Here is a 22,730-nt window from a genome sequence, read left to right on the forward strand (position 1 = left end):
AAGGGAAATAATAAAATAATAAAAATATAAAACAATCAAAATTCTCACGACGTTTCGACTGCAACACAAGCAATCATCATCAGGTGTGAAATCCACAGCAATAAAATTTGAGGAAAAACCGCCACTTTTTTCAAAATTTCTTGCTGTGGATTTCACACCTAATGATGATTGCTTGTGCTGCAGTGGAAACGTCGTGAGAATTTTAATTGTTTTATATTTTTATTATTTTATTAATTCCCTTCTACGTGACTTTACCGAAAGAACCAAGAATAGGCATGGAAGCCGGCAGGTGTCTTCTGTAGCAGCGTGTGAGTGTGAGAAATTCACTTGCACATTTGCCGAGAGTTAACAAACAAACAAACACATTTTAGGTTTCGCGTCTTTGACAACGGTGACAATCTTACCGGGTGGGAGCGGGTGGGGGGAGCGGGGGGGGTTTATTGACCGAGAAATTTTGGTCGCCATTAGTTTTTGTATGCTGCTCCGGTTTCGGGGTCTTCACCACTCTTCGCTTCACTCGGCCGGACTTTTACACATTTACCAACAGCTTCGTCCATCGCGGATCATCTTCATGAGAATCACAGTGACCTTGTATAATTCACCCCCTCTCCCCCCGTCATCTTCTAGCCCGGCACCTGAGCCCCCTCTCTGGTCCTTAGTACCTTAGCCTGGCTCTCTCAGTCAGGCTAAGGTGGTATTCTTCGAGAGTGTAAGGTAGCCCTCTCAGTCAGGCTCAGAGGTCGCAACCGGGTACCCGATACCCGTACCCTACCCGATACCCGGCTACCCGTACCCGGCCTGGTATGGGTACGGGTAGCCGTTTGCGACCCTGGTGCGGCCGGGTACGGGTAAGGAATCAAAACCCGTTTGCGACCTCTGGTCAGGCTTAAGGGTAGCTCAGTTGCGCCGCCTGCACGATCGATAGCTACGCACGACATCGATTTCACGTGGCCCGCCAACACGCGCATTATTTTGGCTTCACGCTTTGCCGAACGGACACATTCCGAGGTCGCACTCGTGGCGCGCGCAGTGCTTGGCCACAGATGAACCACCAATGGCCTCGCTGCTGATCACGTCAAGGAGCATAAACCATCGTCACGCGAACTCTGGTCATCCTCGGAGCAGCGGATGTTGGCTGACCATCGATTAAAGACGGCGGCCGCCGCTTTGCACGCTTTCGGATGCCCTTCTGCGGCCGTCTGGAACGCCCTTCCTTCCGATGTTAGGAAGCCACTGGAGCTATGCACTTTTATACGTAGCTTGAAAAGTCGTTTCTTTAGAACTCCTTTTTGTGTTTAGTTCGTTGTCCTTCCCCCGCACCTCCGATTAGCGCGGTTGGCTACGTACGGTGCGAAAGACGTTCAACATACGTACATACGTACGTAGCTGAAGAACCCTGCATTGCATCACGTGTAGTGAGGTTGATGACCAGAGTGTTTTATCTTTGTACTATTTTATAACGTCTGTCGCTGGTTAATTTGCCACGTTGCTGGGCAATTTACCCGGCTATTGCCTTGCATGGTTTTTTATTTTATAACGCTCGCAAAAATTTTTTTTAAACAACGAATTTTATCGCACCCGTTCACTATGAGATAACCTCGGTTTTGTACGATACGCGTGACGGTGCATGATCACGGCCCTTTTTTGCCATTCCACTGGTGGATGATTGTGCGGTGGGGGGTGAGGGCTTACGTGAGCGTACTTTGTCGCGCCGTTCAGTGTGGGGCGGTAGAGGCGGTGGGAGCGTGGAAGTTGACGACGAGGGTGGATTTTAGATTTGAAGCTTTCGTGACTGCAAGGATTCATATTCTTAGGGTTTTTTCGGTAAAGTCACGTAGGTAAAAATTTAAATTAGTAAAAATAAAATAATAATAAAATACATTTTTCTTATTTTTTTTTACTTTTAAAACATTAAAATTAATAAAAGTAAAATAAAAATGAAAGAATAAAATTAAAATTAATAAAAGTAAAATAAAATAATAAAATACATTTTTTTTATTTTACTTTTAAAAAATTAAAATTAATAAAAGTTAAATAAAAATTAAATAATAAAATTATTTTATTTTATTTTACTTTTATGAATTTAAATTTTTTACCTACGTGACTTTACCGAAAAAATCCTAAGAATATGAGGGTGGATTTCTTTTGCCGCCGGTGCCTTCTGCCAGCCGCGGCGTTTGCTCCGCGCCAGGGGGCAGGCAACCTAAAACAACAAGGAGAGACATGTTTTTCTTTCGAGTTCGGTAAACAACAACAACAACAATATTTCAAGGGCACGTGGTTAATATGAGACGATCCTTAAAGAATAACATGACGAATCAGTCCTTATTGACCCTCGTGTTTGCTTCGGAGCAGCACGCTTTGCCGACCCCTGGCCAAGTTCAATTTGAACTTCATTGGTGAACTGGACTCCCACTATTAATAGGGTTTTTCCACTTTTTTCTGGCAACAAAACTGACACCTTTTGCAAGGAATCATGTTTACATTAACCTACAATACTTGCAGTCAAATGCAAACAAAAAACAATGCTCTGATAATTTATGCATTGTCCTTGGACCAATCAGTTTCAAGGACAATGCATAAATTATCAGAGTATTGTTTTTTGTTTGCATTTGACTGCAAGTATTGTAGGTTAATGTAAACATGATTTCTCGCAAAAGGTGTCAGTTTTGTTGCCAGAAAAAAGGGGAAACCCCCTATTAGTATATTTTGGTACTGGCAAAGGAGGTCCCATGATGGACTCCCACTAGTTAACTGGACTTTCGAGAAGAGGCATTTTTTGTTTACGAATTTCAAGAGCCGCCACCGCCCCGCGGGTTGGCTGACCCCTGCCCCATAACAACGGAGTCCGTCCGACCTCATCGGATCTTGGAAGCTGGGCAGGATTGAGCTTTGCCGGGCGACCGGCCGCGCATCATAACCTGGCGTTGTGGGCCACGGCGGGTCTACGTAGGGAGCATGCGGAGGGGCAGGACTGTGCTCCCAGATCCACGCTTCCCGCCTTTACCAACCCGCACTGCAGAGGTCGCGAACGGGTTTTGATTCCTTACCCGTACCCTGCAGAGGTCGGAAACGGGTTTTGATTCCTTACCCGTACCCTGCAGAGGTGGGAAACAGGTTTTGATTCCTTACCCGTACCCTGCAGAGGTCGGAAACGGGTTTTGATTCCTTACCCGTACCCGGCCGCACCAGGGTCGCAAATGGGTACCCGTACCCGGCTGGGTACGGGTACCCGTTCCCTACCCGTACCCTACCCGAAATGAGTGACAAACGGTTACTCACCAGTGACTCACGGCCTACCCGTACCCGTACCTGGCTGCACCAGGGTTGCAAACGGGTACGGGTAGCCGGGTATCGGGTAGGGTACGGGTATCGGGTACCCGGTTGCGACCTCTGACGCACTGAAGCAGTGTGTAGGGCTGAACGATTTGGGGAAAATATCCAATTGCGATTTTTCTGACAGATATTGTGATTTGATTTGCGATTGCATTTTTTAAAAGTCAAGCCTTCAGTTCAAAATTCACTGTGTAATAGATTTTAAACACGTGATGGAGCATTACCACGTGATACCATCAAAATATGAACTGCTCTATATATTATAATGCAATGATGAGGACTTTAAAGATATGAATTGCTTCGAACATGTTTTTATTACAATGTTTTAATTGAAATAGAATAAGTTGAATAAATGAAGTTATTATAATAATAAAATAATAAATCAATTCCAATAAGAAAGTCAAAGGACTTTTCAAATCTCAAAAAATCGCAGCCTTTGTTTAAAATTTTAAATCGATGAATTGGTCAGGCCTACCAGTGTGGTCATGACATACGGTCGGATTACCCCCCGCGCCCTCATCCAGCAGGGCAATAATAATTAGTAATAAAACATTTACAATAACTGGTGTGTTTTTTTTTTTATCTTTCGTGCAACTGTCTGTGAGAGATCGGATTTGTTTAATTTAACATGCGGACTCCAAATGTACAGCAGGCGTCGGGGTCGGGGATCGAACTCCCGACCTTCTGCGTACCAGCCGAGGAGGGTAACGTCACATCCACCATGTCGCTTGTGGGAGCTGCAATTTAAAACGCATTCCTGCGGAGGGAGCTGGTAGGAACGTTGGGTTGCTCGGTCAATGGCCAGGGTCAACGGCGGCGTGGTGTATTCCGCAAATATGGCCGACTGTGAGAGCGGGCACAAGCCGGCGTGAGTAAGTTAAACATTGAGTTTTATAAGGGCACCACGGGGTGACCAGCCCCTCACCACCCAGCCCCACCCAGCCCACCCAGCCCCTCCCCATCCTCCCCACCCAGCCCCTCCCTCCCCACCCAGCCCCTCCACGACGGACGGACGGACACAATAATCCCCTGTGGGATGGTGTAACCAGGAGGTTCCTTCCAGTATAATCAAACAGCCAAGAAGCAGCAGAAGACGCTCAGTCTCTGAGAAAGTGAAAGCAAAATTAAACGGCCAATTCTGAACGTAACGTTACATCCAAGAGAAAGGATTAAAGATGAAATGTCCCCGTGAGAGTACGGACCTCTTATCTAGCGGAACACGCAGTAACAACCGTTCCGTCCCTCGTCTCATTAACATACGGAGTATGATGATGATGGTGATGATTTGTGTGCTGCCCACGGTATGGGAACTGACAGCTAAAGGTGCAGCCCTGCAATTCCTCGCCCACGTAACTGCCGGCGAAAGGGGCTGTCCACTCGATGGTGTTCGTGGGCCGACTTCTCCACGCCAGTCAGACGCGTTGGGAAGAAGTCGGAGTGCTGCCCACACACTACCGCAACCATCACGCGGCCTTGCCCATTGACTCAACGTGGTTGTGCAGTAGCTCATTTACACCGCTCGGGGGACACTGCCGTACCGGGAGATCGAACCGGGGCGACCTGGCGATTAAACAACGGCAGCATAGAGGCAACAGTACAACATCGGGGGGATCCGCTGCACTGCTCACAACAGCTCCGCAAGAGTCGATAACAGTCGGTCACACGCCACATCAAGCAAACTAAACTCAACACTACCAAAGCTATTGTTTTATGTTACCAGGTAAAGACCTGCTGAGCTTAAATAGCTCTTTTTCAGAAGCGACCTGGCCACAAATGATAGCTCAGCCAAGTGCCTTGTCACGCGGACATGTATTATAGCAACCAAATATTCTGAACGCGTAGTGATGTTGATTCTGAATGCGGAGGGAAAAAAACCCGAGGACCCGGAGAAAAATCCACGCGGCCATCACGGGGAGAGAGAGAGAGACACGCAAACTCCAAATATACAGCAGCAGGCGTCATCTAGCCACCGTGATGATGATGAGACAGAGACGCAAACTCCAAATATACAGCAGCAGGCGTCAGGGTCGGAGTCGAACCCACGACCTGCACACCAGGCGAGGTAGTTAATATCTAGCCACCGTGACGATGATGAGAGAGAGACGCAAACTCAAAATATACAGCAGCAGGCGTCAAGTTCGGGATCGAACCCAAGACTTCCTGTATACCAGGCGAGGTAGTTAACATCTCCTAGCCACCGTGTTCATGATGAGAGGGAGACACACAAACTCCAATTATACAGTAGGCATCAGGGTCAGGATGGAACCCACGACCTCCTGTACACCAGGCGAGGTAGTTAACATCTCCTAGCCACCGTGTTCATGATGAGAGGGAGACACACAAACTCCAATTATACAGTAGGCATCAGGGTCAGGATGGAACCCACGACCTCCTGTACACCAGGCGAGGTAGTTAACATCTCCTAGCCACCGTGTTCATGATGAGAGGGAGACACACAAACTCCAATTATACAGTAGGCATCAGGGTCAGGATGGAACCCACGACCTCCTGTACACCAGGCGAGGTAGTTAACATCTCCTAGCCTCCGCAGCGTCCAGGCTGAGCCGTGCTTAGCTCCCGAGGTGTGACGAGAGAGACGCCTTTGGTGAATTGGATCCCAGGCGGAACAATGTTAGCGGATTAGCGAAATCCTGGGGGGGGTTGGAGGGCACGGGACAGGTGGTGGTGCTGCTGTACGAGCCCCGACTGCGAGAAACCACCCCATCGCCCCCCCCCCCCATGTCTGTTCCTCACTTTCTCTCTCCCGAACTCTTTCTTTATTTTACGATCAGAGGAAACAAGAAGATGCTCGGATTAGTCGGCACTTTGCTTCGTTTATTATTTAGTTGTTGTTTTTCATTGCTTTGCTTTATGTGCCCCCCCCCCTTTTTAAATGAAAGATTTTACGTGTTTTACCATTGGGCAACAAAATCAATCTGTGCTAATTTCTTTGTCGACACAAACATCAACACGAAGAAGCACGCTCTGATCCTCCCCGTTACCCCTATCCCCTTTCTCTCTACCCCCTCTCTCTCTACCCCCTCTCTACCCCCTCTCGCTCTAACCCCTCTCTCTATCCCCTCTCTCTACCCCTTCTCTCTACCCCCTCTCTCTACCCCCTCAATCTCTACCCCTCTCTCTCTACCCCCTCTCTCTCTACCCCCTCTCTCTCTATCCCCTTTCTCTACCCCCTCTCGCTCTATCCCCTCTCTCTACCCCCTCTCGCTCTACCCCCTCTCTCTCTACCCCCTCTCTCTCTACCCTCTCTCTCTCTACTCCCTATCTCTACCCCCACTCTCTGTCTACCCCCTCTCTCTTTCTACCCCCCCCCTCTCTCTGTCTACCACCTCTCTCTTTACCCCCTCTCCCTCTCTCTCTCCCCTTGCCTCTCCCCAAAGCTCTCCACCGACCCACCCACCCACTCCCCCCCGCCCCCCACCCCCCGGCAGGTATTTTTAGCTGTGTGAGAGTCCCCAGGGGGAGGGGGGTGCGAGGCGGGCACCACATCGCCAACTGCGAGGCCAGTAGCACCCCAAAGGCCACAGCGCCAGTCACGAGCCGCCCCCCCCCCGTACGACCGAGTGTGTTCCCTACTCTCTATCGGTTAGCCCCCCCCACACCTCCCAGGATAAGTTAGAACCTGGGTCCATTAGTCGCCGGGACGGTGCCCACAATCACTAATTTCCTCGGGCTCCCCCTCCCAAAACCTCGCTGGTTGCGACTCACCCCCTCCCCTCCCCCCAGCAAGCGAGACTCATGGAGCTGAACGGCCACTTCTCGTCCTGGTACCGGCTGTCGGCCTGGTGAGTGAGTGGGTGAGTGCGTGGGTGGGTGGGTGCGTGGGTGGGTGGGTGAGTGGGTGGGTGGGTGAGTGGGTGGGTGGGTGAGTGGGTGAGTTTGTGGGTGAGTGGGTTAGTTTATTGAGTGAGCGGGTGAGTACGTGAGTAGGTGAGTTTGTTGAGTGAGCGGGTGAGTATGTGGGTGGGTGGGTGAGTGGATGGGTGGGTGAGTTTGTTGAGTGAGCAGGTGAGTACGTGGGTGAGTGGATGGGTGAGTGGGTGAATGGGTGAGTAGGTGGGTGAGTTTGTTGAGTGAGTGGGTGTGTGTTTGTATGACTGAGTGAGTGGGTGGTTAAATAAGTGGGTGAGTCATCGAGTGAGTAAATGGTCGAGTGAGTGGGTGGTTGAGGGAGTGAGCCGGCAAGGGGGCGAGTGAGTGAATAAGCAGTTAAATGGGTGAGTGGTTAAGTAGGTGAGTGGTTAAACGAGTGAGTGGTTAAGTAGGTGAGTGGGTCGGTGAGTGGTTAAATGAGTGAGTGGTTAAACGAAGGGATTAGAGACCAGTGAGTGAGATAGTGAGTGGGTGAGTGAGTGAGTGGGTGAGTGGATGCTTTACTGGGTGAGTGAGTGGATGCGTTATTGGGTGAGGGAGTGGGTGAGTGGATACGTTACTGGGTGAGTGAGTGGGTGATTGAGTGGGTGAGTGAGTGGGTGAGTTAGTGGGTGAGTGAGTGAGTGAGTGGATTCGTTATTGGGTGAGGGAGTGGGTGGGTGGATGCGTTATTGGGTGAGTGAGTGGTTGAGTGGATGCGTTAGTGAGTGAGTGAGTGGGTGAGTGAATGCGTTATTTGGTGAGTGAGTGGGTGAGTGGATACGTTACTGAGTGAGTGAGTGGGTGAGTGGATGCGTTATTGGGTGAGTGAGTGGGTGAGTGGATACGTTACTGAGTGAGTGAGTGGGTGAGTGGATGCGTTAGTGGGTGAGTGGATGCGTCATTGGGTGAGTGAGTGGGTGAGTGGATGCGTTACTGGGTGAGTGGTTGAGTGGATGCGTCATTGGGTGAGTGAGTGGGTGAGTGGATGCGTTACTGGGTGAGTGGTTGAGTGGATGCGTCATTGGGTGAGTGAGTGGGTGAGTGGATGCGTGAGTGTTTGAGTGGGTGGGTGAGTGGATGCGTCATTGGGTGAGTGAGTGGATGCGTTAGTGGGTGAGTGAGTGGGTGAGTGGATGCGTCATTGGGTGAGTGAGTGTGTGAGTGGGTGAGTGGATGCGTTACTGGGTGAGTGAGTGGGTGAGTACATGCATTATTGGGTGAGTGGGTGGGTGGGTGGTTGAGTGGGCAAGCAAGCGAGTAAGCTGGTGAGTGAGTTCACAAGCAGTGGATTAAGCGACGAGTCAGTATTCGCGTTCGTTCCGATCAACAGCTCCCTTTCTTGCGACGCAGCTTTACCCGCGCTAAATGACAAAATAAATAAGCGGGCAAAGTCGCCGTCAAATATCTCCATCTCTGCACATGCCTTACATAACTCCAATCAGCCGTTCAGCTGCACTTCTGGGACCGCACACCATCAGAGGAATTTTTGATTTGAAGCTTTCGTGACTGCAGGAATCCATTCTCTCTGGTTCTTTGGGTAAAGTCACGTTGGTAAAAAAATACAAATTGTGATATATTATTATATTTTTTCATTTGAAGCTTTCGTGACTGCAGGAATCCATACTCTTTGGTTCTTTCGGTAAAGTCACGTTGGTAGAAAAATACAAAATAAATATTGTGATATATTATTTTCTTTTTCGATTTAAAGCTTTCGTGACTGCAGGAATTCACATTTTTGGTTCTTTCGATAAGGTCACGTAGAAGGGAAATAATGAAATAAAAAATAAAATAAATAAGAATTAAATAAAAATATATAAAACAATAAAATAAATTATTTCCCTTCTACGTGACTTCACCGAAAGAACCAAGAATATATATATATTATTTTTTGTTTTATTTTACCTTTCTGCCTACGTGACTTTACCGAAAGAACCACAGAGTATCGGAGGGAATTGAATCAGGACCAGCAGAAACGTCTGTCCCTGTTGTGTAAACGAACGCGGCGTGGTCGTCCCATCAGCGCGATGTTGACGACTGGGCGATCTTCCAGGGCGAGGAACCATCTCGGGACGACATGGGGACAGAGTTGAGCAACAGAACGACGTAAACGCATCACTCGAAGACAGAAAGTATGAAGAGGGTCACTGTCTGCGACTTATATTTTACACACACACACTGCTCGAGGATTAGGAGGGGGTAGATGCGGCCATCCAGGGCGGTGCGGGCACATCATTGATAGCCCACGGGGTACGGGAGTTTCACAAGGACATCTGTGTGTGATCCACCAATCCTAACTGCCGCTGCACCGGATGCACTACAGGCAGCCCGCGTGCAGCAGCAGCAGTAGTAGCCACCATCATCATCAGCAGCAGCATCATCATCAGCACCATCATCAGCAGCATCATCACCACCATCATTATCACAATCATCATCACCATCAGCAGCAGCAGCACCCTCATCATCACCACCATCATCACCATCATCACCACCCCCACCATCACCACCACCATCATCACCATCATCACCACCATCATCACCACCATCATCATCACCACCATCATCACCATCATCACCACCATCATCATCATCATCACCATCATCACCATCATCATCACCACCATCATCATCACCACCATCATCACCATCATCACCACCCCCACCATCACCACCACCATCATCACAATCATCATCATCACCATCATCATCACCACCATCATCACCATCATCACCACCATCATCATCATCACCATCATCACCACCATCATCATCATCACCATCATCACCACCATCATCGCCACAATCACCACCACCATCACCACCATCACCACCACCACCACCACCATCATCACCACCGCCACCATCAACACCATAACCACCATCATCACCATCACCACAATCACCACCACCATCACCACCACCATCACCACCATAATCATCAGCACCATCATCAGCACCATCATCATCATCACCATCATCATCACTACCATCATCACCATCACTACCACCATCACCACCATCACCACCACCACCATCACCACCATCACCACCACCATCACCACCATCACCACCCCACCACCATCACCATCACCACCACCATCACCCCCCCCCCCCCCACCACGCGAGGCAAATTCATTTAGTTCCCCAAATCGGTTCTTCCCGTGCGCCTTCACGATGTCGCTGCCGGCGCCGTGAGCCACTGTGGGCGATGGTGACACCACGCAGATCGCCCCCGTCTCTCAAGTCGCCCTGGGTACAGGGGAGGGTGGACCTTCTTCAGTCCACCCACAGTTGCAGCGACGCGCAGGGAGAGATTTCGGATGGCCTAGTCATAGGAGGAAGTCGAGAAGAAAAGTGTTGACGAATGACCGGCGAATTCACAATTGACCGCACGCACGAGCCAGGCACGAGCCAGGCACGCACCAAGGCCACAAAGGCAAAGATCCCCCCCACACAGTGTAGCACTGAACAGACTTTTGGGGCAAGTGCTGTTCACGAGTAAGCACCGTATGAAGGCCGGCACTGTGTCACATGATGGGGTGGGGGGGGCAGCACCACGCCCGGCCACCTTTGTCTCCCCAGTGGCGATGCTTACACACGCACACCGAAACCGGATGCTCCATTTGAGGCTGAGCCGACCTAGTGGAGGGCCCAGGACCGATTTTAAATAATCGTGATTGGTGTTGGTGGCCGTGAACGGGAGTCGAACTCGGGACGCCGCGTTCGTAGCGCAGTCCCGCTAACAACCGCTGCACCACCGCTCCTCTCACGATGGTCACACAGGCGCGCACACAGGTACACACACAGGTACACACAGGCACACACACACACAGGCACACACACACAGGCACTCACAGGCACACACAGGCACACACACACAGGCACACGCACACAGGCACACACACACAGGCACACACACAGGTACGCACACAGGCACACACACACAGGCACACAAGCACAGACACACAGACACACACACAGGCACAGACACAGGCACACACACAGGCACACACAAACAGACACACACACACACAATCACACATACAATCACACACACACACAGGCACATACACACAAAGGCACACAGACACACAATCACACACACAATCACACACACACAGGCACACACACACACACACAATCACACAGACACAGGCACACACACAGGCATACACAGGCACACACACACATACAGGCACACACACAGGCGTGTGACCCCTCTCCCCGGTCAACCCCCGCCCGATGGGAGGTCACTCCTTCTCTGCTGCTGCTCTCCCCACCCCTCCCACGTCCCGCCGTGACGTAGATTCAAGTCTCGACAACAAACGCTATCACGGGCTCGTGACTCTGTTGTAAAAACACGCGCACACGCATCTCAAAAACAGTGAGCAGCAAACTCTTCTTCAACCGAGCAAGGCTACGGGAGGCTTGGGAACTTTAAAGACAACATATAGAGCCGTCAACCCACACGGTTTACCACGTGTTCTCGTGCAGGGAAATTGAGTTTTCAGGCCGATACGGCAACAGCCGTTTCAATACGGACAACATATTTTTTGTGTCTATTTGTTCGTGTTTCTGCCGTGTGATGGGGCTTTGCAGGATGAATCTTGAGATTGATAAGGGCACGAGGGCTGATCAATACGGTCTGAACGGGTCTGTAACGTGGTAGGGCACTGATAAGGGGTTGACAGGTGAGTGTGTGGGTGAGTGGGTGGGTGTGTGTGTGGGTGAGTGAGTGAATGATTGGGTGAGTGTGTGGGTGAGTGAGTGGGTGAATGTGTGGGTGAGTGAGTGTGTGTGTGTGTGTGGATGAGTAAGTGGGTGAGTGAGTGTGTGAGTGGGTGGGCGTGTGGGTGAGTGTGTGTGTGGGTGAGTGAATTGGTGAGTGAGTGGGTGAGTGAGTGTGTGAGTGAGTGTGTGAGTGTGTGTGTGAGTGAGTGTGTGAGGGTGTGTGTGAGTGTGTGGGTGAGTGTGTGGGTGAGTGAGTTGGTGAGTGAGAGGGTGAGTGTGTGGGTGGGTGAGTGTGTGAGTGGATGAGTGATTGGTGAGTGAGTGAGTGTGTGGGTGAGTGAGTGGGTGAGTTTGTGGGCGAGTGTGTGTGTGAGTGGGTGAGTGTGTGAGTGAGTGAGTGTGTGTGTGGATGAGTGATTGGTGAGTGAGTGTGTGGGTGAGTGTGTGGGTGAGTGATTGGTGAGTGAGTGTGTGGGTGAGTGTGTGGGTGAGGGATTGGTGAGTGAGTGAGTGTGTGAGTGTGTGAGTGAGTTTGTGAGTGAGTGGGTGAGTGAGTGAGTGTGTGAGTGAGTGTGTGAGTGAGTGAGTGGGTGGGTGAGTGTGTGGGTGAGTGAGTGGGTGAGTGTGTGGGTGAGTGTGTGGGTGAGTGAGTGTGTGGGTGAGTGAGTGATTGGTGAGTGTGTGAGTGAGTGGGTGAGTGAGTGAGTGAGTGTGTGAGTGGGTGAGTGAGTGTGTGAGTGGGTGAGTGTGTGAGTGAGTGGGTGAGAGAGTGAGTGTGTGAGTGGGTGAGTGAGTGGGTGAGTGTGTGAGTGGGTGAGTGAGTGGGTGAGTGAGTGAGTGAGTGTGTGGGTGAGTGAGTGAGTGTGTGAGTGAGTGTGTGAGTGAGTGGGTGAGTGAGTGTGTGGGTTGAGTGGGTGAGTGTGTGAGTGAGTGAGTGGGTCAGTGAGTGAGTGAGTGTGTGGATGAGTGTGTGAGTGTGTCGGTGAGTGAGTGGGTGAGTGAATGTGTGGGTGAGTGAGTGGGTGTGTGAGTGAGTGTGTGAGTGAGTGTGTGGATGAGTGAGTGTGTGGGTGAGTGTGTGGGTGAGTGTGTGTGTGGGTGAGTGTGTGGGTGAGTGTGTGGGTGAGTGATTGGTGAGTGAGTGTGTGAGTGTGTGAGTAAGTGGGTGAGTGAGTGTGTGGGTGAGTGAGTGTGTGGATGAGTGAGTGTGTGAGTGTGTCGGTGAGTAAGTGGGTGAGTGAGTGAGTGAGTGTGTGAGTGTGTCGGTGAGTAAGTGGGTGAGTGAGTGGGTGAGTGTGTGAGTGAGTGGGTGAGTGTGTGTGTGAGTGAGTGGGTGAGTGTGTGAGTGTGTGAGTCAGTGTGTGAGTGTGTGTGAGTGAGTGGGTGAGTGGGTGAGTGAGTGAATGTGTGAGTGAGTGAGTGGGTGAGTGTGTGTGTGAGTGAGTGTGTGAGTGTGTGTGAGTGAGTGGGTGAGTGGGTGAGTGAGTGAATGTGTGAGTGAGTGAGTGGGTGAGTGTGTGTGTGAGTGAGTGTGTGAGTCTGTGAGTGAGTGAGTGTGTGGATGAGTGAGTGTGTGGGTGAGTGGGTGAGTGTGTGAGTCAGTGTGTGAGTGTGTGTGTGTGAGTGTGTGAGTCAGTGTGTGAGTGTGTGTGTGTGAGTGTTAGTGAGTGTGTGAGTGTGTGTGTGTGAGTGTGTGAGTGTGTGAGTGAGTGTGTGAGTGAGTGTGTGAGTGAGTGTGTGAGTGAGTTCGCGGGGGGCGACGCGAAACCGCGCGGGGGACCTTCTACGCTTCCCGTGTGCAGGCGGTACTTCACGCCACGGAACTCGTCGTGAGCAGTTCGCCCCCCCCCACATCCCCCCACACCCTCCCCCCCTTACATCCACTTCCCCGGCGGAACGAACAAGAGGTCCCATTGGGGATGGATTCGGTGCTGACGACGATGTCCCCGGCTGGGCATCTACGACCCGAGCTGACGTTGCCAATGTTTTCGCGATTGACTTTGCGATGGACAAAGTGCCAGAAGTCAACAGCCCCCATCTCTCTCTCTCTCTCGAGTCTCTTCCACTCTCGAACATCGCCACATACCAGGACGCAGCTGCCACCTGCAGTGCCAGATTATCCTTAGGAGCAAAAGTAGCTACATGTGTAGTAGCTACACGTGTAGTAGCTACACAAGTAGCTACTACACATGTAGCTACTACACGTGTAGTAGCTGCACGTGTAGTAGCTACTACATGTGTAGTAGCTGCACGTGTAGTAGCTACATGTGTAGTAGCTACATGTGTAGCTACTACATGTGTAGTAGCTACTACATGTGTAGTAGCTGCACGTGTAGTAGCTACATGTGTAGTAGCTACATGTGTAGCTACTACACGTGTAGTAGCTACACGTGTAGTAGCTACACGTGTAGTAGCTACACGTGTAGTAGCTACACGTGTAGTAGCTACACGTGTAGTCGCTACACGTATAGTAGCTACATGTGTAGTAGCTGCACGTGTAGTAGCTACGGGCCCCGCACTTTCAAGGGCCCCGCGCTAAATGCTTTCACGCTATCAATTCCGGTTCAGTGATTCTACACTTGCTCTATTACTATAGTACTATACCGCCTTCAACTTTTACGAGCGACTGGGTATTTAAGGTTAGCGATTTGTCGTATTACCGACTGTATAGAAAATTCAAAAATACAATTACTTTACCAACGAACTCGTTTTGTTTTATTGCAGCATTGCTATTAATTACGATGCCACCTTAAACGACTGTGTCATCAAAGTTCGGTGACTACTTGTTGTAATCCCTTGCTAGGGGCCGCCCATAAATGACGTCACGCACCTAGGGGAGAAGGGGGGTTAGACATTTGTGACGATGTGTGACGAGAGGGGGATGAGAAATGTGACGTCACGTCAAAATGCGCAACTTTAAATAAATATATAATAGTTATAACAACACTAATTGCTATAACAACACTCCTACAACATCAGAGTGCAGCGCCACATTAAATATGCACTACAATGACAATAGTTTAAAGCGATTTGAAGCGTGTTTAATTTTAAAAATGGAAATATGGTTTTGGGGGGGGGGGGGGGCAGAGCTTTGTGACGTCATATTTGAGAGGGGAGGTCTGACTTTTTGTGACGCCGTGTGACGAGGGGGGGGGGATCAAAAATAGTCCAAAATCGCGTGACGTCATTTATGGAAGGCACCTTATTAAATATTTTCCAACGTCAAATTGGCATTACCTGAACGGGGAAGTTTATAGCGAGATTACACAATATTGTGCAAATGTGGCACTCATGCGGTTTACATATTACGCGAGTCTGGTTGACACGTTAAGTGACTTTATTAAATCCTTTATCAGTCCCTCCAGAAAAACGCGATTATGCGATCGCAAGATTTCACGCAAAATCAGCCAAAGTCCGCATATTTATGCGGGGGGCGCGTTTTTTCAAATACGCCGCACTTTCGCCGCATAAATTGCAGATTTCCGCGCGCAAAATATGCGGGCTTGCATGATTTCATAATCCCCGCATTTTCGTTGCAAAAAGTCACATATATCTTAGCAGAAAGTTGAAAAATGTTGCGTTTACTTCACACAAGCGCAGCCATTTCCCCTGTTGCCATGGGAACGTTATGAAGTGACGTCACTCATTACGCGACATCATTGAAAAGCTGCAAACCCCGCGATGCCAATGAAACCATGATGAAGCCCGCACATCTTTCTCATTTGCCAACAAACATAAGCGCAAAAGACCGCGCAAAGCAGTTCCCCAGTGTGTTACATGACAGTGGGGGCAAATTATTTTGCATAGCTACCTCTGTAAAACAGGAAGCACACATTTTATTTTTTAATATTTTATTTATTCATTTTTACAGAAGTTGTAGCATATTCATTTTGTAAAGCTACAGAACTTGTTCGACTCAATGTTTTGTAAGTTTGAGCCATCTGTTTGTTAAGGTCTGAAATAAAACAAGATGAGAACTTAAATATTCCCAGCACTTTCTGTGATGTAGTATGCTTGCTTATCATAGGAAGTAATAAGAAATGACTCTTTACATTAAAGTAGTAGCCTAGTGAATAGGGTGTTGGGGGAATCACTTTTTTTCTCTTTTTCATCAAACCGCAATTTTTGCAAGTTCCCGCAATTTTTGCAAGCTCCCGCAATTTAATCGCATAAAATTGCATAAATATCCCGCATATTCCATCGCATTTTTTAAGAAAACGTGCCGCATAATCAACGATTTTTGCCCGCAACAATCACCAAAAAACTCCGCGTTTTTCTGGAGGGACTGCTTTATATTAAGTTCGCTTGCTTGCTGCTTGCGTGCTTGCGTGCTTGCTTACGACCGTGCAAATTTTTCGGTTGTTTTTTAACCCACTTCCCGTGATCCAATCGAGCTGACATTTTGCACACAGACTCGTTGTCCGTGACAATTAATTTTCATGAAAAATATTTTCAAAATTTTACACTGTTTAGGGAATTTTTTTAAAATATTTAATTACCAATTGCTTAATGCTGGCAGACAATCATCTGACCCATAGGTGGCAGCCATCTCAAGCCAGAGGACGAGAGGACTCTAGCCGCCACGCATATAAAGGATTTAGAGTGAAAAACTTTGTTTTTACGGGTTAATTTTTTAAGCTATTGAAGATTGCATGCCTGAGGTTGATGTCAGTTGTGGTGAAAGTGGCAGTCTCACAAGATAAAATTGAAGCCGTGCGAATGATTCACAACCGCACAATGATTCGTGAAAGCTGACCGGCTCGTGACGTTCTTGTTGTTGAATCTTTTATTTGACCATTCACAGTTTCATGAGCACAAGAAGCAGGTAACGGTTCCGTAGCGCCGTTCCATGGCGAGCAATGTTTGTTGGACAGTATTTTGGACGTACTGTGCTTGGGGGGCGGGGGGGGAATAATTAAAAAAAAATAAAGTTAAGACGTGGACTGGAAAAGAGAGAGAGTAGGGAGAGAGGGGGTAGAGAGAGAGGGGGGGGGGGGTAGAGACTTTTGACTTTTCAACAACTTTTATTGCCGCCAGCAGCAACAGCACTGGAGGCGATTCCGATATGAAATACACAAAGTCACAGGCAAACAAATGAAAACAAACGCTGTAAATCCACGCGCTGTGGCGCTAAATGCACCGCGCGAGAGGGAAGGGGGTAAGAAGGAGGAGAGCGGAGCGTGAAATATGTTGTGACGTAAAGCAGAGCATTGAAAAACTAACGAAACGATGAACGAAGCAAAGTGCCGGCTACACCGATAATGTTCTTGTTTCTAGATTTGAAGCTTTCGTGACTGCAAGGATTCATATTCTTAGGTTTTTTTCGGTGAAGTCACGTAGGTAAAAAATTAAAATTAATAAAAGCAAAATAAAAATAAAATAAAAATCACGACGTTTCGGAGGCAACACAAGCTGTATCAAGTGATACAGCAAGCGTGCTGTGACCGTTCCACCTGAAGACGGAAGCTTGTGTTGCCTCCGAAACGTCGTGATTTTTATTTTACTTTTTTTAATTTAAATTTTTTACCTACGTGACTTTACCGAAAAAACTTAAGAATATGAATTCTTGTTTCCTCTGATCGTAAACAAAGAGAGTGAAAGAGAGTTGACCCCACTCCCTCGACGTGACCGACACGTGGGAGCGTCGCCATTGGCCGGTGCCGGCGCCACGTGACCGTGACGCTGCTTTATACTGAGACGGGAACAATGGTGGCGTGGGTGAGGAGAAACCCGGAGTGGCACGTGGGGAGGGGAGGGGAGGGGTGGGACAAACAGCTGCGGGAAGAGACTCCCTCGTACGGGAATCAGACCAACCTGCCAACCCCCCCCCCCCACTTTACCCCCCCGCACTCTTTCCCCCACCTCACATCACCTCCCCCCACTGTGACCCCCCCCAGCCCCACTTCAGACCCCCCTCCCCCCACGCTGTCCCCCCCACCCTTACTTCATCCCCACTCATCTCCCCCCTATTTCACCCCTCCCATTCACCTCCCTCCCACTTCACCCCCCCCACCCTGTCCCCCCCTTCACCTCCCCCCCACTTAGCCCCCCCCCCACCCTGTCCCCCCCTTCACCTCCCCCCCCCCCACTTCACCCCCCCACCCTGTCCCCCCCTTCACCTCCCCCCCACTTAGCCCCCCCCCCCACCCTGTCGCCCCCTTCACCTCCCCCCCCCACTTAACCCCACCCCCTGTCCCCCCCTTCACCTCCCCCCCCCCACTTCACCCCCCCACCCTGTCCCCCCCTTCACCTCCCCCCCCCACTTCACCCCCCCACCCTGTCCCCCCCTTCACCTCCCCCCCCCCACTTAACCCCACCCCCTGTCCCCCCCCTTCACCTCCCCCCCCCCACTTCACCCCCCCACCCTGTCCCCCCCTTCACCTCCCCCCCACTTCACCCCACCCCCTGTCCTCCCCTTCACCTCCCCCCCCCTTCACCTCCCCCCCACTTTACCCCCCCACCCTGTCCCCCCCCACCCTGTCCCCCCCTTCACCTCCCCCCCACTTCACCCTCCCACCCTGTCCCCCCCCTTCACCCCACCCCCTGTCCCCCCCTTCACCTCCCCCCCACTTACCCCCCCACCCTGTCCCCCCCACCCTGTCCCCCCCTTCACCTCCCCCCCCACTTACCCCCCCCCCCACCCTGTCCCCCCCACCCTGTCTCCCCCTTCACCTCCCCCCCACTTCACCCCCCCCACCACCACCACACGCGGCAGAGTTGAGCTGAAACAACACAGAGGGGGGGGGGGGGTGCTGCTGAACCTCGGGCGAGGGCAACTTGAATGAAGCGGGCAATGTCTCTTCCTGGCCCTCCACGCAAAATACAAAACATAATATACAAACTGTAGCAAAGCGTTCCCAAGCACAACCCCATCGCGGCGAGCGTGGCGTTTCAGCGTAAAAAAACAACACAGACAATTTTTGTTTTCGATTTAAAGCTTTCGTGACTGCAGGGATTCATCTTCTTGGTTCTTTCGGTAAAGTCACGTAGAAGGGAAATAATAAAATAAGAAAAATTAAAACATTAAATAATTATCACGACGTTTCGGCCACAACGCAAGCAGCCGTCCTCAGGTGAAGAACAGGTCTGTCGGGAAGACAGCGTCTGAATGAAACACCACCAGGCTTGGAGCGTATATTTAAGCTGGGTTAGAGGTGGAAGAGCGCCTTGACAAAAGAAATTGCATATCAAGAGGAATTTAGCATATTTATGGGAAATGCAGATATGGGATTAGTCACTACTTGTGAAATGCGTAGGAGGTGGGCGGGGGGTTTCACACAGACAACAACAAAGACATTGAATCAACGCTGGTGGCCTGCCAGATGTTTATATCGTCAAAGATATGGGGTTGGTCCTATATTGACGGACAATTACACTGCGTGACGATGTGAAAACGGGATCGAGTGTTTCCCCCTCGAACCGCGTCGGTTTTTCTCCGGGCGCTCCGGTCCCTTCTACCAAGTTGAACGCCCCATTAATTGAGCCGTCGACACCTTCATATGTAGGGGACCGCCAGAGCTTGGGGCAATCGTTGGCTACCGCCGGCTCATCGGCGGCCGCTGCCGCTGCCCGGCTCCTCCCACCTCCACGCAACGAGCCCAGAGCGGAAAACCACGTGCGAGCGTTTCACGTTGAAGTCATCATCATCGTCACTATCATCACCGTCACTATCATCGTCATCATCATCGTTACTATCATCATCGTTACTATCATCATCGTCACTATCATCATCGTCATCATCACCATCCTTCACCACCGTCACCATCGTCATCATGATCATTGTCATCATCATCGTCACTATCGTCACCATCATCATCGTCATCATCATCGTCACTATCGTCACCATCATCATCATCGTCCGTGACTCCGCAAAAATCTGTTGTGGGTTATTTTTTGTGCTCAGTTCCGTTCCGTTCCCGCACCCCGCGGGCTCGCAGTGCCACCCGCACACCCACATACACACACACACCCACATACACCCACATACACATACATACACACACCCACATACACACACACACCCACATACACCCACATACACATACATACACACACCCACACACACACACCGACATACAACAACAACAACCGCCATTCGCCACTAAGTGGCGGTGACGTCACCACGACGCTTGTGCCAGGCCATGTGCACCCTGAGGCCACGTGAAGTGTCGAACGCCCGCTGGCAGGAGGTCACGGGGCAGACCCAGCAGGTGCCACGGGTCGACTGACCGAGATGACCGAGATGACTGGCTGATGCACCACCTGTGCCCCCTACTGTGCCAACTTGCTGTGCTTTAGCCACCCGGCGCTCCGCTCGTTGTTGTGAGCGTCGCTCCTCCGCCCTCCGTTGTTGTTGGAGGGCGACTGCCTCCAACTGCCCAGTAGCGTCCTTCACGAGCCTCCTCCACTGAGGCCGATCTTGACACCGCTGGTACCAGTCATCGGCAAGTCCACTCAGCTCCACGTCCTCCTGTACCACATCACTCCATCTCTTCTCTAGCCCGTGCCGCGCCCGTTTAGCCCCCTCGATCCGGCCGAACAAAAGCTGTTTAAGCATGCGGTGGCTGGGCATGCGGGCTACATGACCCAGCCAACGCAGCCTTGCCTGCCGGAGGAGCTCACTGATGGGACTTTGCCCAGATCTTTCAAGGACTTGTGAGCTCCTCACACAATCCAGCCTGGTTAAACCCAGGATGGATCGTAGGCAGGCCAGCCTAAATGTTTCCAACCGGCGAAGATGCTCCACTAGGGGGGTCCACGTTTCGCAAGCGTAGAGAAGGGAGGGAATGACCGTGGCCGAGAAGACCTGAAGCTTCGTGCGGAGCGACAGACCAGGTAGCTTCCACACAGCGTTACGCAACCGATGAAAAGATATTGCCGCTCGACTGATTCGGAGTGAGACCTCTGCTGTTAAACTGGAGCCGGTCATAAGCACACTGCCCAGGTATGGGAAACTCTCCACTCTCTCCACAACTGCCCCATCACCGATTGGGAGTTGTGGGGGTGGAGTGCCCGATGGTACAAAATACCCAGGCAGGTGCTTAGTTTTGGTGGGGCTGATGGTAAGGCCCCACCTCTTAGTGGCACGCTCCAGTCTCAGCAGCAGCGTCTCCAACTCCTCTTCTGAATGAGCAGCTATTACCAAATCATCGGCATACATAACGTGGTTGACCAATAGGGAGCCATCCCTTGATCGCACCCGGGCGTCGATCAGCCTCCCATTATATCTGTACCAAATGGTAATTCCCCCGGTACAGCTATTGAAGGTTTCAGGAACTACGCAGTCGAAATAGATGTTAAATAATGTGGGAGCCAGAGGACATCCCTGTCGCACCCCAAGGTGTACAGGGAAAGGCTCCGACTCCCGGCCACGTAGTTTTACCCGGGCCCGCTCACCATCATGAAGGTCCTTAATGATCGTGAGCAGAGGGTCAGGGACTCCGAAAGCACGAAGAACAACCCAGAGCCCAGTCCTACTGATGGTATCATAGGCCTTGACCAGGTCAATAAAGCAGAGATGTAGGTCTTTTTGGAATTCCCTACACCTCTGCTGTAGCAGACGGACAGAAAATATGGCATCTGTGCAGGACCGCCCTTTCCTGAAACCGCATTGGGGCTCCGCAAGCCTCTCCTCAGCGTGCCTAGCAAGGCGATGTTGAATAATCCTTGCCAGGACCTTACCCAGCACACTGAGGAGTGAGATGCCCCTGTAGTTGTTACAGTCGGTACGGTCCCCCTTCTTAAAGAGGGGGACCACCAGGGCATCCTTCCAGTCCTGCGGAACCCGTCCAGTGGTCCAGACTGTTGTTATGATGTCATATAGGGCAGTCTGTGCACAAACGCCACCCTCCCTCAGCATTTCGCTTGGGAGATCATCTCTGCCCGGTGCCTTTCCTGGTCTCAGACTCCAGATCGCCCTCAGTACTTCCTCAACAGCTGGTACCTCAGCCAGCCACTCACAGGGGGTGACCTCTTCCAATATTTGAGGCACCGCAGCCTCAGCAGGGTTATCCCCACTTTGTGCCATGATGTTTTCCTGGCTGAGAGATTTTCCCTCCCCCAGGACCTCACAGAAATGCTCAGCAAATCTGCAAACCTGTTCCTGGGGGTCGGAGATTGGATCACCGTTTTTTCCTCTAATGATGGTAATAGGTGTGGCGCTGCAGGTTACTTGTTTGATGGAGTTAAATAGTGATTTGTGATCGCGGGCCACTGAGGCAGACTCCATCTCCTCAGCAACCCGCGACCACCACCCATCCTTACAGCGCCTTACGGCTCTCCGAACCTCCGAGCGAAGGCTGCGGTAAACCTCCTCATTCTCTGACGTGGGATGCTGTAGGCGATGAGAGTGGGCCTGTCGCTTTTTCTCAATTAACCTGAACACCTCCTCCGTCAGCCAGGGTTTCTGGGGAGGTCTGGACCGCGTACCCAAAGCAGCCATTGCAGCTGCATGAGTCACAGTCTTAAACCTCGCCCATTTACCCTCGACATCAGGTGGAGTGGGGGACGATGCCAACCCCAGCTGCAAGCAATGATGAAATTCTCGCTTGCAACTTTCATCAGCTAGCTGAGACCAGGCCACTTTTGGTTGGAGTGGGGTCCTGGGTGTACACCCACCACCGGAGTGGAAGAATGGCAGGCGCATCTTACAGATGACTAGTCGATGGTCAGAGGTCAGATCAGCTCCACGGTAGGTCCTGGTGTCAAGGACATGGGCTCGCATCCGCTGGTCCGTCACTATGTAGTCCAGCAGATGTTCTTGCTTGGACCCGGCATGTATCCATGATGTTGTG

General features: G+C 50.9%; 1 protein-coding gene and 1 long non-coding RNA gene across 2 annotated transcripts in view; both read left to right on the forward strand.

Annotated features, from left to right (window-relative positions):
• The first annotated feature begins 434 nt into the window (after positions 1-434).
• Positions 435-3,898, forward strand: LOC144731240 (uncharacterized). The gene is made up of 2 exons (XR_013587928.1): positions 435-3,035; positions 3,118-3,898. It is a non-coding gene; the product is annotated as an uncharacterized LOC144731240 (long non-coding RNA).
• Positions 3,899-7,092: 3,194 nt separating this feature from the next.
• Positions 7,093-22,730, forward strand: part of LOC144731164 (SRSF protein kinase 3-like) — a 47,295-nt gene continuing 31,657 nt past the window's right edge. Inside the window, exon 1 of the mRNA XM_078612128.1 lies at positions 7,093-7,139. Coding sequence (XP_078468254.1) covers positions 7,093-7,139 — 47 coding nt within the window. The remainder of the gene's footprint in view (positions 7,140-22,730) is intronic.

Source organism: Lampetra planeri, chromosome 38 (assembly GCF_965212315.1).
Source record: "Lampetra planeri chromosome 38, kcLamPlan1.2.h2, whole genome shotgun sequence".
Taxonomy (NCBI): domain Eukaryota; kingdom Metazoa; phylum Chordata; class Hyperoartia; order Petromyzontiformes; family Petromyzontidae; genus Lampetra; species Lampetra planeri.